At 39.3% G+C, this 15672-nt stretch overlaps 1 protein-coding gene across 1 annotated transcript in view; it reads left to right on the top strand.

The window, feature by feature from the left end:
- The window catches only part of PAPPA (pappalysin 1), a 283134-nt gene that overhangs the window by 100361 nt on the left and 167101 nt on the right, over positions 1-15672 (top strand). The window contains exons 6-7 of the mRNA XM_020990609.2: positions 6954-7075; positions 11295-11796. Of these exons, the coding sequence (XP_020846268.1) occupies positions 6954-7075; positions 11295-11796 (624 nt within the window). The remainder of the gene's footprint in view (positions 1-6953; positions 7076-11294; positions 11797-15672) is intronic.

Below are 15672 nucleotides of genomic sequence, written 5' to 3'. Positions count from 1 at the left end.
TCTTTATTAACTGATTAACTTCTCTAGGGTATTGAATACTTTTTTATCCCCATGGGTGAAAGGTAGAATAGCATCTCCCCATTGACTCAAGGTTCAGATCTGAATCTTCTTAACATCAATGATCTGAGGCTGCTGTAGTATATGGTAAAATTGTGGAACTAGTATTCTTAACTAAAGCAGAAAATAAGAGACTGGATTGTAGAAATTTGGCTTTTCCAGTTCTGTCTTTGTGAGAGTTGCTGGCTGACAGTGAGAGCCTCCTCCTCATGGAGAGACCTGGGGAGCAGCATCAATGACCAGAGCCTTTCCATGTCCTTGCCCATACTCCACCCTTGTCACTGACTTAAGGATAATGGTTTAGGAAAAAAAACTAGGCTATTTCTGGCTTACGAACCAACATGTTATTTCCTCTGACATTTCCAGTCTCACTTGGGATTGTTCCTATTAGTTGATTTTGTATCAGGAAAAGAAAAGGAGTTCCCCCTTTGGCTCTCTCCTGAGGTAATTATCTCCTTGGAGGATAAGTTGAATCCCAGAGGTTTCCAAAATGAGATTGAATCCAGACATAGAAGATTGGGGGGGGGGAGTTAGCCACCCAAAGATTCCACTCTCAGTGGGCTTGGACTCTGACTTTTTAGGGTTGGATCCCCTGAGGGGTTTGAACTTCCCTTGGAAAAGTTGGCTGCTAAGTCAAATTAGATTATATGGTAAAGAAACAGCTTTTGACTGGAGGAACTCAAAATGATGTGGATTGCTAGAGGCAGGCTTGACCACCTAGACCCATGGTATGTAAACTCAAAGAATGCTAGATCCATTGATTTTTCTACCCTTATTATCCCTCTCCCTGTCTTGACCTCCCTTCCCCCTTAACTGGAAATTTTCTGGGGAAGATGGGAAAAGAGTTGTAGAAGGCGATCAGACAGAGAAAAGTACTGCTGGATCAACTAGCTAACGCTCTCCATATAATTCACAAAGCAGGCTACATAGTTATAAGGTCTTCTTCATGTTCAAATGTCCCATTTTAGATTTTTTTGGATTTTATAATAATGGAGATTAAAACTCTGACAGATTCTGCCACGCTGGAAAAGGCTTTGAGTTTAGGTCCTGCGTTAGACTTTGTCTGCTTCCCAAGGACTAGCTTTGCAAAATATGGAAAAGGCTCATCAGCAGAGAGTTGGCCATTAGATAACTCACTAACTACCACAACAATAAAACAGCTAGCATTTATGCCATGCTTTAAGATTTGCAAAGTGTATTACATATGTTTTCTCTTTTGATCTTCACAGCAACCCCTATGAGTTAGGTGCCATTACTATCCTCATTTTTATGGATGAGGATGCTGAGGTTTAAGAAGTTAAGTGACTTTCCTGTGGTTATAGAGTTAGAAAGTGTCTGAGGGGAGATTTGAATTTAGGTCTTCCTGAATTCTAATCCAACAGTGTACCTACTGTATCTATTTTGGCCACAGCAGCCCATGAAAGAGAAACATGACAAATGGTCCTAGTCCTGTCCAGTCCCCTTGCACTTCCATGATTACTGTGGCAGAGGGACAGAATAAGGGCAGAGAGGGTAATAACAATCACACAGTTCTTAGGCTTACCATAAACATTTATTTAACTGTTAGTATTCATAATGTGGAACCCTCATGCAATGACCAACAACTGGACACAATACTAGAAGAAATGTAGACTGTCTATATGGACAGTTAGTTGGACCACAGACATAAGAGATCATAAAAGTGCCGAATCGAAGACCTATGGTAGACTTCTGGGAACATTGAGTCCAAAATGTGCCAGTGTAAAAAGTATCTGCTAAATGGAAGGGGCCCCTCCTAGGCTCTCCTCATAGAGGCAAAGAAAGCAGTTGGAGAGATTTGATTTTAAGCCGCATCTAAAAGCAAGAAAGAATACCACTTTAGGGAACATTTTCCCATCTCTCCTTCCAGTGTTTCTGATGAGTATAAGAAACAATTCTACTAGAAAACAGAACTGTTGCAGAGGATGAAAATATAGAAAAATCTTACAAAGAACTTGCTAAAACCATCTAAGTTAAGTCAGCACATACAGGCACCTCAGAGATATTGTGGGTTTGGTTCTAGACCACTGCAATAAAGCGAAGTCACACATTTTTTTTTGTTTTCCAGTTCATACAAAAATCATATTTATACTATCCTGTAATCTATTAAGTGTGCAATAGCATTACATCTGAAAAATTGTACATCCCATAATTAAAAATACTTTATTGCCAAAAAAAAATTATAGCTGTCATCTGAGCCTTCAGTGATTCATAATGCTTTTGCTGGTGAAGGATCTTGCCTCAATATTTATGGCTGCTGACTGATCAGCAACAAAATAAGACAACAATGAAGTTTGCTGCATAGATTGACACTTCCTTTTGCTTGAACACTTGGAGACCATGGCATGGTTATTAATTGGCCTAATTTCAATATTGTTGTATCTCAAAGAATAGGGAAACATGGGGAAAGGGAGAGAGATGGGGGGATGGAGAGTCACTGGAACAATCAGAACACGCACAATATTTATCAGTTAAGTTCTCTGTCTTATATTGGTGTGGTTTGTGACTCCCCCAAACAACTAAAATAATAGCATCAAAGATTACTGGTCACAGATCATTGTAACAGATACAATAATGATGAGAAGGTTTGAAATATTGGGAGAATTATCAAAATGTGATACAAGAAACAGGATGTCAGCATATACTGTTGGGAAAAAAATGGCATCAATAGACTTGGTTGATTCAGGGTTGCCACAAACTTTCAATTTGTTTAAAAAAATCAATACCTGTAAAGCACAACAAAGCAAAGCGCAATAAAAGAAGGTATACCTGTACCTCTCTACTCAGTGACTTCAAAAGGAAAGCGGGTATAGTGGCAGAAGGCCAAAATTATGTTGGAAAATACAGTTTAGCATTGAAAGATGGAAGGAAGCAGAGTGAGCTTTTACTACTCAAAAGCCTCATGCAATAAAACATGATTACCTTCTTAAAAATAGGCTTAGAAGATGGTGGATGTGTTGAGCACCCAATGACATCCTCCTCCCCCCCCAAAAAAAAGTAAAACTGGCTACATTTTAAAAGACAGGAAAGAACTAGTTACTGATTCATACAATTCATTTCAGAATCAGCTGTTGATGTGCAATCAGATTATAAGCTAATTAGAGCAAAGGTCAAAATCAATACTGAATTAGAAAAAAGGAAGAAGAGAAGAAACTGTAGTAATTACAGCAATAACAACCTAGCATGTTTAAATATGTTGTCAACTCAAGAAAATTAGAAATGGACATAAGGTGGGGTGTGTGGATGCATTGACAATCACCATTTCTTAAAGAAATGTAACTGATGCAAAACAGAAGGTAGAGGGGGAAAACCCACTTAGAAACTACTACATCAGCCTGCAAATACTTTATCTGTTTATCATGACTAGTGACCTGGCAGTCAAGGGCAAGCTAAGTCCATTCAGAATTCAGACTTATTTTCAAGACATGACATGAAGATGGTAGAAGATCAAAAGCAGTATGGCATTACAAAGCGGGGAGAGGGGGAATAGTTGAAGAGAAAATAAGCCTGTAGAGAACTTGGTATGACAGTTAGCAAAGCCACTCATTCATAAAACACTCGCAGAGGCAATTGCTTAAAGGACAACATCTAGAATGAGAAGGAACAGATCTGGGTTTTATATATTGGAATATCCTCATTGGCTAAGATAGAACCATTATAACAGATACTGTTATCTCTTGAAATTTGGTTCTTATCTAGGGAAGTGATGACACTTAATATTAAATTGGAGGGGTGGAGCCAAGGTGGCTGGCTGATTAGAGGTAACCCAGATAGAGTCTCTCAACATTTCCCTCTAAACAACTTAAAATAACACCTCAAACCATTTTTTTTGTAGCTGGAGAGCCAACAAAAGATTGGGGTAAAACATTTTCTGGCATAAGAAAACTTAGGTGGTCAGCAGGAGAAGATTGTGACACTGGAGTGGGGGTCTGTCCAGAGCCCACATATGTAGTAGCAATAGTTGCAACTGCAGCAGCAGCAATAGCAGCTGCAATGGCAGTAGCAGTTTGGGGAGCTCTCAGCCTTGAGATAGTAAGAGATTCAGACAACTGGTCAGAAAGAGATTATAGGGGACCATCTGCTTTCACTAGCTGGAACTGATTGAGCAACTCTAATGTGTGTGTTTGTGTGTGTGTGTGTGTGTGTGTGTGTGTGTATGTGCATGTGTGTGTTCTTGGTTGAAGTTCCATTGTGGAAATGAGTGCTAGTGATTGTGGCTACAGGGGACCAGAGGCCTTTCCTAGGTAAAGACCAGAATGGAAATTAAGAAAGCAGTGATCTCACCTCTCCCAGGATCATACCAACTGGAAACTTGCAGACCTCCAGAACTAGTTTTGAAAATAGCAGCAAGAAAAACTCAAAGCTTGGTACAATGCCTCCCCAGCCCCAGAGGAGCAGAGCCCAACTTTATCATAAAGTTCAAAATCAAGAAGTAGACTGGAAAAATGAGCAAACAATGAAAAAAGAATTTGACCATGAAAAGTGCTATGTTATCACGGAAGACCAAGACATAAACTTAGAAGAAGACAACAATGTGTAAACAGCTACAAAACTTCAAAGAAAAATGCTATTTGGACCCAAGCTCAAAAAGAAATCCTGGAAGAGCTAAAGAAAGAGCTAAGATTGGTAGAGGAAAAAATTGGGAAGAGAAATGAGAGTGGTAGAAGAAAATCATGAAAAGAGAATTAACAGCTTGATAATAGAAGCACACACACACACACACACATACACCCCAATACTGAAGAAAATGATACCTTAAAAACAAAATTGGCCTAATAATAAAAGAGGCACAAAAAGTTACTGAAGAAAAGAATTCTTTAGAAAGCAGAACAGACCAAATGGGAAAACTAGATACAAAAATTTCACTGAAGAAAATTATTTCTTAAAAATTAGAATTGGGCAAGTAGAAGCTAATGACTCCATGAGACATCAAGACACAATAAAACAAAGTCTAAAGAATGGGAAAAAAAATAAAAGAACATGTGAAATATCTTATTGGAAAAACAACTGACCTGGAAAATAAATTGAAGAGAGATATTTTAATAGCATTTTATTTTTTTCTAATTCCATGTAAAAACAATTTTTAACATTCATTTTTATAAAATTTTGAGTTCCAAATTTTCTCTCTCCTTCCCCTCTCTAAGAAAGTAAGCAATTTTATGTAGATTATATATGTGCAATCATGGGAAACATTTCCACATTAGTCATGTTGTGAAAGAAGCAGAACAGAAGTGGGGAGAAACCACACAAAATAAAGAAAGTGAAAATAGTATGTTTCTATCTGCATTCAGACTCCATCAGTTCTTTCTCTGGATGTAGATAGCTTTTTTCATCATAAGTCTTTGGAATTGTCTTGCATGTATTGCTGAGAAGAGCTACAATCATAGTTGATCATCATACAATGTTGCTATTTCTGTGCACAATGTTTAAGTAGAGATATATTGGGTTGGCACTTATTGGTGTCTTCTTAGTCACTTTATAAGGGTAATCTTTGGTCATCTTTTCCATTTTTATGCATTATTTTCCTCTTTGAGCTATTTTCAATATTGATCTCTAAAAGACATTAAGGTTGTGTCCTCTCCAACACAGATTTTCAGAGAATTGTGAGGATCTCAAATTTTCAAGACATTTATGTAATGAGTAGATTGTTTTTGGAAGGTTTATTGAAAGACAAGGATGACCATCTCAAAGGATGAGCAGGGAGAGAGGAATTGTGGCCTCTCACATTGATGGGAGCACGCATCCCATGGGGTGTTAAAGGAGGTCTTTTAGTCCATTTTCTGTAATGACCAATGCACAGGAGGAATCTTTTGCACTTGCTTCTGTATCTCTTATCTCAACCTTTCAATCTTGCATCCATTGTGAAATAGAGATGGGGTAGTTCCCCCTGCCTCACCCCCACTCCCCAATTAATAGGTGGTATGACTGAGATTTAGCAGATAAAGTTACTTGCCCAGGGTCATATAGCTTTTTAGTGTCATAGCCAGGACTAGAACTCAGATCTGATTTCATGAATTAGGGTTAGAGCTCTTCTTACTACATTCTATAGTCAACATTCAATGGAATTCAATTCAATTATCATTTATTTAGCAACAACTATGTGTAAGACACTGTACCCAGTTCTGGGTATACAGCAATGAAAAACAACACAATTTCTTCCCTCATACACAAGTGGTTTCCCATTTTGACCCCTGAGTTTAATTCTAGTGCCTTCCCTCTGTTAATTATTTCCTATTTATCCTGTATATAGCTTGTTTGTACATATTTATTTGTAAGTTGTCAGTCCTATTAGATTGTGAGCTCCTCTGGGGCAAGAATGGTCTTTTGCCTTTCTTTGTATCCCCAACACTTAGTATAGTGTCTGGAACATAGTAGGCATTTAATAAATGCTTATTTACTTACTGCCTGATTTAGAATCTGCTGTGGGGTGAGAATGGGTAGAGGGAGAAAAAGATAAGGTATACAAGGATAATGACACATTCTTCAATAGTTTTTCTAAGACTTAGACCTAGATGGGGCATTGGGGATCATCCAGTGTAACCTTTCAGGCCAAATGAGACCAAACTTGCTGAGATTACATAGCTAATAAGTAGCAAAGTTAAGATTTGAATCCAGGTTCTTTGACTCAAAATCCCGTGTTCTTAACACTGCAGCAATAGAGATACATTTTAAATCTTGGTAAATAGCTTTGCCAAGAAGTTCATTGGAAATTTTCCCCAAAGGTCCTTTTTTGAAAGTGTCCTGCATGTGCCTTGTTAAGGGGAGGAGACTAAATGGCATTGTGTATTAAGTCTCCTTCCCTTTTAGCCCAGTTGGGTCAGCAGCTCATTCAACTGTTACTAAGTTGGTATGTTTTTCCTGTTTTCTTGGCTTCCTAGAGAAGTGGGATCAGCATGTGATCTCTGTCTGGAAGGGAGAGTCCTGGTTCAGTACGCCTTCAATGCCTCCTCACCCATGCCATGTGATCCATCCGGGCACTGGAGCCCCCGAGAAGCAGAAGGTAAGAGAGATGGGGCGAGACTGATGACGTAGAAGGGAGCCAAGGAAATGCCAGCCAACTCCCCCATCCCCCTGTCCTCTAGGAGAGGGAAAGCTTAACTTTGACTCATGATAGAGAAAAGAAAGGAAACCAGGCAAAGGAGAGGAGAACTGTATGTACAATATCTCTCAAAGGAGCTTAATGTAAAAATAAGGGAAGGACTTAGAAATTCTAAGCAAATTCACTTGAAATGTAAACCAAGAAACATTCCTGGGCAAACATTCCTCTTACTTTCATAAGAACATAGGTTGTAGGTGATATATGGAAGTCATTTAGTCTAGGCTTTCCCATAATACAGGCATACATGAGAAATCCAGCCTGCTTGAACACTTCCAGGGATAGGGAACTCACTCTCCAACGATGTCTCTTCTATTTGGATAGCTTTAATGATTAGATTTCCCCCCTTGTATTGAGCTAAATTCTGCCTCCCTATACCTTCTAGTTATTGATTCTAGTCCTGCCTTCTAAACACACAGCAGAATAAGTCTAATCCTGCCTTCTACATGGTAGCTCTTGAGATATTTCATCGGTTGCATAGCAGGTTGAGCTGGAAGAGAACTAAGATCATGATCATGACTAACCTCTACCCCCACCCCCACTCCCAATCAGTATTCATTGTTTAGACCAAGAATTATCAATTCTTTCATCTGATCCTCTTTGGTAGTCACGTCACATTCCCCTGAAGATGAGCTGTAGTGTGTCATTATCCCTTCCAAAATGAACCTCATATTCCAAAACTGTCCCATCATTATAGTACATGGTATGGAATTCTAAATCTTAGGATGCTGCATGTTGACTCAGCTTTACAAAATAACCCAGAAGACCAAGGATTTTCCCCTCAGGATATATAATTTTAGTTCCACCAGGACTGGGAAGACATTGTTCTTATTTCGTGCATCCTATTACAGGGTCTACGCTTAGTTCAGCTTTGTCCTTTTAGTATCCTTGAAAAACATAAATTTTTCCATGAACCAAAAACTATTCTTTGTTTCCTGACTCGTTTTCATGTTATTTATGTCAGAATAATTAAGTTTTTAGCCTTTCCCACTGAATATCAAGCTCCCCAATCAATCAGCAATTAGAATGGGAACAGCTTAAAGGATAGGAGTTTTAATATTGGTAATGCTACTAACTTAAGATCTTGGGTGGCCCCTTACCTTCTCTGGTCCCCAGTTTTCTCATCTATAAAATGAAGAAATGGGACTAGATCACCTTTAAGGACTGTTCCAGTTCTCACATTTTGTTTTAGGGCCCCTTCTTCTAACATCCCTTTTAACTCTTAATATTCTAGATACATTTTAACATTCTATGTTCTCTCTGAGCTCTAACATTCTGTGTTCTGAGGTTCCTTGCACTGTTAACATTCTATGAGCTTATGAAATAAGTAAGCTCAGCTCTTACTAAAATTTCTACCCTGATCATTGTTGAGTTCAATGTCTACTACTTTCTCCTTCCTTTCCTTTAAAAGCATTTGATGACATTGTTAATTGTTTCTCTGACTAACAAGTAAATAGAAAGAGAGCATGAGCCAGCCAGATTACTCATCTTTACCCCCTGGGGCCCTCCCTACTGATGACCAATTTCTTAAGCCTGAAACAAAAGAAGAAAGTGCATTATATGCACAGGGAGGGGGTGGAATTCTAGCCCATGCTCAATAGGCTAGCTAGACTTGACGTCCTTCAGAATCTGATTAACCTTATCTCATCACTGCAGATGTCATTAGTGGTCATAAAGTTACCCAACCTTTTTGCGGTCCTATCCATTATGATGCATATTTAAACAAATTAAGAAAAATCAAGGACGAGAATGATGTAAAGAATTCATTGATTGAGCTATCTGACCCCACATCTTTAAAAAAGGGTGATTTTTCACCATGTGTGAATCATGTAAAACTACAGCTATGGCTCCACCTACATAACAAGCCTTTGTAGTAATGTAGCAGCATGATCTTTAGAAGCTGACTCTCTTCACAGATGAAAGCTCAAGAATTTTCAGGGCAAAATTGAATGCAAATGTTTCATGCAGTCATAGAACTTGACACTTGATGAGATAAGGGTCTCTACAGAGGTCATCCAGAGAATGGCATAGCAGAGAGACACTGAATTTGTTTTCAGTGAATATGGATTTGAATCCAAACTTTGATATTTATTATCTGTATCCATTCTGGGACAAGTTATTTAATCTCATTAGGCCTCACCTTCCTCCCCTATTCAATGAGAGGCTTGGGCTAGAATCTTTTTTAGAACTGGAAGGTGAACTTAAGCTAAGATGTCATTTTACAGCTAAGGAAATTGAGACTCAGAGAGGTTAAGAAATTTGCCCGAGGTCACATATATTATGCAACAGAGTCATTATTTTAACCTCCAACTTCAGATTTATACTCTTTCTATGATTTCACTGCTTTTCTAAAGTCTTCTTTACCTCAAAATACCACTGTGTGGGACAGCGACCCCAACCCAGATTAAACTCAGAGACTTCTCAAGGTGGAAAGCAAGGGTTACCTTTATTACAATCTGGCGAGATGGCTGTCTGCTCCTCAGATACACGTGGAAAGAGAGACCGCCTAACAGGGGCAGTCTTATAAAAGCAAATCTCTGCCCACCATGAAAACAACTCTCCACCTACCACTATCCCTTACCCCCTTAACTGGAGGTGGGCTTACGTTCTAACTGGGAGGTGGGGCTTACATTCCAGGCGCCTAAATTCAAAGCCAAAGACAAACGGCTCAGGTTGGGGTGGGGCAGGGCTTATTCTTTCTGTTAAGTGCTTAAAAACAGGGTCTGAGTAGGGGAGGATTTTGAAAGTAGTAATCAAGAATTATTTGACCCTTTGAGGAAACTTCACTTCTGAGAGTTCATTTCTCACACTACCGTCTGAATTCATTACCTTAATTACACTGAGAAGTCTTCACTGGGACATCCCATTCACCATGATTCTATATGACACAGATAGCTAGCTGGCATAGTGGATAGAGTGCTGGACCTGGAGTCAGGAAGACCTGTGTTCAACTCCAGCTTCAGATACTGTGATCCTGTTTGATTGAATCCAGCTTGTGACTCGGGGTCAGTCATTTAACTTCTGCCTGCCTCAATTTCCTCATTTGTTTAAAAAAAGGGGGGGGAGGGATAATAATAGCAACTACTTCCCAGGGTTGTTGTGAGGGTTACATGAGATAATATTTGTAAAGGGCATTGCAAAATCTGAAGTGCTATGTAAATGCCACCTAACGTTATTACAGGTACATTCATTCATTCATTAATTCTTAGAGCTTTTAAACCTTTATAAAGACCTGTACTGTACAATATGGTGCATATACAATAAATTGAAAATGCACCTTCACAAAACTTATAATCTGATGCAGAAGAGATCATGCATTCATTAAACAGCCCAAGTATGCAGTGATGTAATATTGGTCCAGAAGTGTTGAGATGGTTTATTGAGGTTGACTAGACAGAAAAAAGGAAAACATATTTTTAAAGAATGACCCCATATGGGGAAGGTGAGGATGGACAAGATGGCCTCATATGTTTCCTTCATCTCTGTTGTTTGTAGTACTGACTACTCTGTGTACCTAGCCTCTCTAGTTCAAGTAGAAAATATCTTCTATGCTCACTTGGTTCCTTCTTGAGAGGCTTTCCTTTCTAGGTTTTCCTTGGCTTTTCATCCACCACTGTTGCTTCAAAGGCTGTTTGTTGTGTTGCAAGAGGAGGAGGGTGGACATCACAAAGTTTCCTTAATTTTCCCTTTTGTCTTTTTTTTTGGGGGGGGGAGTAGGGAGAGGGGAGTTCACTGTTCTTTAGAAGGTTGTTTTTTCCTTTTGTTTTTTTGTGAGTTTTTTTTTTTGGTTTTACTACTGCTGGAGCTTTGGGAAGGTTTGAAGCCATGGGGAGGGGAGATATGGAAGATTTGGTCATTCATTTTAAGATAATTCATATACTTTGAATGTATGGTGATTCATCCATAATCTTTTCTGTTTTTTTGAGGGGGCTAGCAGAGGGCAGATTTTCCAACATGTAGCAAAGTTCTTCTCTTTTTTAATCCTCCCATTCTTTCTTCCTTTCCCCACCCCAAATTGGAGAAAGCCCACTCTCTCATAAGTACTATTAGAAGTTTTAATAACTTATTTATGCATCAACTAGAATAGTGTCAACAGTTTTGTTCTTTCCTCTCTTTTCCACAGGCCACCCAGATGTAGAACAGCCCTGCAAGTCAAGTGTCCGAACATGGAGCCCCAATTCTGCTGTTAATCATCACACAGTCCCCCCAGCCTGCCCAGAGCCTCAGGGATGCTACCTAGAACTAGAATTCCAATACCCATTGATTCCTGAGTCACTCACTATATGGGTGACACTGGTCTCCACAGACTGGGACTCTAGTGGGGCTGTGAATGATATCAAACTGCTGACTCTGAGTGGAAAGAACATCTCACTGGGACCACAGAATATTTTCTGTGATATCCCATTGACCATCAAGATCCGGGATGTTGGTGAAGAGGTATATGGCATCCAGATCTACACCCTGGATGAACACCTAGAAATTGATGCAGCCATGCTGACCTCTGTCCCTGAGAGTCCCCTGTGTCTGGACTGTAAGCCCCTCAAGTACAAAGTTCTCCGGGATCCTCCATTCCAGTCTGATATTCCCATTGTCATCTCTAACCTTAACAGGAGATACATAGATACGTAAGTCTGTGCCTCCCAGAAGGTTGGCAAAATGGACAGCAGGCTGGGGGAAATGGGGAAAGTGGGGAGGGTTACAGAGAGCCTAGGACAAACAGAAAGAACTGTAATAATGCTAGGAAATTATTATCCTTATTTTATAGGGGTAGAAGTTGAGGCCTAGGAAGGTTAACTTGCCCAATCACACTTAAAATGGGCCAATGAGCTTGTTGCTTACAAACCCAAACCAGTCTATTTAACTTACAACACTAGAGAAGGAAGTTGTAAAGGGAGAACAAACTAGAAAGGGATTGTCAGAGGAGAGAAGTATCATAGAGTAGCAAAAATGTTAACTTGTTGTCTGAATTTAGACAGACCACTTCCACTCTCTAGGCCTTAATTTCCTCATCTGTAAAATGGGAGGCATTAGACTCAATGGTCTCCTTGTGAAAGTTCCCTTCCAATACTAATATTCTGGGATTCCTAGTGATTCTTAGTGGATAGTCTGTTTCAACACCTCAGGAAAATCTCTTCTATCCACTTAACATCCTCTTTCAGATAGCACTTATTCCCATGGAGACTTCCCACTGTACTTCTTTAACTATGCCTCTACACAAGATAAAACGTGTTCAGACTTCACTCTGATACTACTTTGTAGGCTACATGAAGAGATCACTTTATTACTAAGAACACTTTAAAATGAGTTTCCTTCATAGACTCAGATTCCTAGACTTTGAATCCAACCCCAGAGATCATGTAATATAACCCTGTAACAAAAATATTAATTCCATCTACTGCTCCCCCAATAAACAGACATCTAGCCTTTGCTAGAAGACCTCCGATGACAGAAAACTCACTACCTTATGAGGCAGCCCAGGCCTTTTTCAGCCCCATCTTGATTTTTACAAAATTCTTCCTTTTATTGAGCTGAAATCAGTCTCTTAGTAGTTTCCAGAACATAAAGATACTTCAATAATTAAACATACTTGGATGTGATGTGAGATGAACCTGTCATACCAAATTTCACTTTTCTAGCAAACAGGGTTCTGGGGAGTCACCTGAAGGGTAAACCATCAACAACAGTTTAATCATCAGCTAACAAATATTTATTAAATAGCTCTTACATTTGAGGATCTGTACTAGGTCTTGAAGATACAAAGCAGTGTCAGGTGTTGTCCCTGTCTCCAAGGAATTTACAGATTAGTTGGAATATGTATATACATGTGTGGTTTTATAAATAAATAAGTTTGTGTGTGTGCATGTGTGCATACCCACACACATGTGTACATATACATGTGTATGTATACATGTACACATACATGTACATGTATCTGTATGTATACATACACATATACCTATGTGTAGATATATTTATGTGTGCACACAATATAAATATGTGACAGATGGAAATGTAAAATGAAAGTAAATTATATCAAATGTATAAAACAAATATAAGACAATATGTAATAAATGCCATTTAAATGATGGATGACATTAAATACCATGGAAATTCAGAGGAAAGAGGAGTCATGGTCTTGGAAACTGTGCCATTCAATAATTGTTTAGAAGAACTGGGAGTATTTGACTTTAAGGAAGGAAGATTTTGAGGGACAAAGCAATTATCTTCAAATTTTTGAGTGATAATGGAAAAGAGATTAGACTTAGAATTATAGGATTTTTGAGCTGGAAGCTATATTAGAAATAATCAGTTTCCCCCCCCCCAACCCCCAATGAGGAAACAGATGTGAAATGAATTGCCCAAGGTCACATAAAGAGTAAGTAGCAGAATCAGGATTTTAATCTAAGAATTCTCGTGCCCAGTCAATGTTCTTTCTTGTATACCATACTGCCTCCTCCTTCTTCTGTTTGACTTCGGAAGACAAAATTAGAAGTTACTGGGATACAAATTTTGTCTTGAAGGAAAGGGAAATAGCCTAACAATGAAAAGTGATCAGAAATGGAATTGGTTACCTCAGAATGTGAGCTGTCCTGTACTGGAGATCTCCAAGTGGCAGCTGGGTGCCTTTTTCACAGGGATGCTAGAAGTATTTCTATTCATGTATGAGTTGGACTGGATGATTTCTATAGCCCTTTACAGTTTTGAGTCTGAGCGATTCTCTAGAGGAAGGGGAACAGGAGTTGTTATTTTATATCTGGTGTTTGAACAGTCGTGGATAGCTCAGAGAGAAGGTGAATCTTGAACTGGACAAGAGGTGAGAGGGCCTGAGTTGAATCCTGGATCTGCTATTTAATATCCATTGATCTCAGTAGATATGGTTTCTATGTGGTAGAAAAGTTCTCTGCTGGCTTTGTCCTTGACTTTGGACAAGTCACTTCTGCTCCCCTGGCCTCAGTTTCTTCATCTGTAAAATGAGAGAATTGAATTAGGTGATGTCTTCTAGCTTTAAATCATATCCTACTAAAGATGAGAAGGCTTGGGAAGGGCAGCTAAGATAAAAGAGACCCTTCCTGGCAGGAGAAACTTCATGAGCAAGGACAAAGAGGGGAGAGTGAGTATAGTGTGTTTGAGGACAGTGTGGAGACTTGTTTGGCAGAAACTCAGAGTTTGTTTTGGGGTGTATGATTTTCACATTCTTGTTTTATTTCAATACACTAGTTACATTAAGTCCCCTGTCTTGGTTCCTTGGCCTCCTTGGAGCAGTGTGAGACCAGCCCTGAAGTCCCTGTGTGCCAGGAGTAGAAAGCACTTTGTAGAAAGGGTCATCCCAGTTTCTCTCAAAGTGATGCCAAAATGTGTGGAACATCATTGCAGTTTTAATAAGCTCTGTTTCACAGGGGCTCTGTGGAGGAATGTCAAGGGACAGGACTCCTGTCCAAGTCAGCAAGTAAGACAGACAGTTGGGAAAGCTGGAAAGTGACCCAGTTCTTTATGAGCTTCTAGCCTATGGCCAGCAGGACCTCATACAGAGGGTGTGGCAAGTGAAAGCATTGTGATCCACTGGATCCCTTGGGAAAGAGTTTTTTGTCTTAAGTTCCAGCAGAGGTCATAGGGCAGGCAGGACAGTAAGGAGTTTATGGTAACAACTCAAGAATACCAGGATGCAGTAGTGAAGCACTTCTATAGAATATGGGGTCTTGCCATAGCATTAGAGGTCCTGGCAACCTGAATTCTAGTCTTATATAACCATGAACAAGCCTCTTCATCTTGTTGGGCCTTGTCTTTCTCATCTGTATAATTGAGGAGTTGAATTAGATGAGTTCTATGTATCTATTATCCCTTCCTGCTCTACAGTCCATGTTCTAAGGCCACTTTGATTTCTGAAGTTTGGTGCTTTTTGTTCTTCTGTTTTATGTTCTAAGACCCTTCCCTTGGTTCCATCATTCCTTCTGGCTCTAATGGTTTATGTTTAATGATTTGAAACTGAAGGCTTTTCCATTTCCTCCCCAAAACACCACTACACAGAGATGTACTTATGTGGCCCTTCAACCCCAAAGGATTTCTTTCCCTCATCTTTATCTGTGTTTGGTCATGGATAGCACATTCAAAATCTCTGAGCTCCCCTTGGCTCCTCATCTGGATTGTTCTTTAAATCTCTGAATAAATGAAACTCGGCATTCCAAAGAGATCAAGCATTCCAGCTTTTTTATCTCTTGGTAATTTGAGTTATAAACCCCAACACAAATACCTTTTGTATGTGTATGTGTGTGTATATATAAAACTGCTCTCACATTTTTTCCGTATCGAATAAACTGGCGCTCACACAAGTTCTATATAAAGACATTTTAAGGAGAGAGAGAAAAAAAATGAAATGCTTTTCTTTCCTCCCCAAGCCTCCCATCTCATCCCATGATTCCCTCTGACCTTTTCCTTCATTTTTCCCTCTAATGAAAATATTTATTCCTTCAGTTATCTGTGCAAGAAATTGTTCACCAAGGTGT

This window comes from Phascolarctos cinereus, unplaced genomic scaffold, assembly GCF_003287225.1.
Source record: "Phascolarctos cinereus isolate Bilbo 61053 unplaced genomic scaffold, phaCin_HiC Scaffold_2;HRSCAF=192, whole genome shotgun sequence".
Classification (NCBI taxonomy): domain Eukaryota; kingdom Metazoa; phylum Chordata; class Mammalia; order Diprotodontia; family Phascolarctidae; genus Phascolarctos; species Phascolarctos cinereus.
Note: the sequence above shows the minus strand (reverse complement) of the source record. Positions and strands in the feature narration are given on the sequence as shown.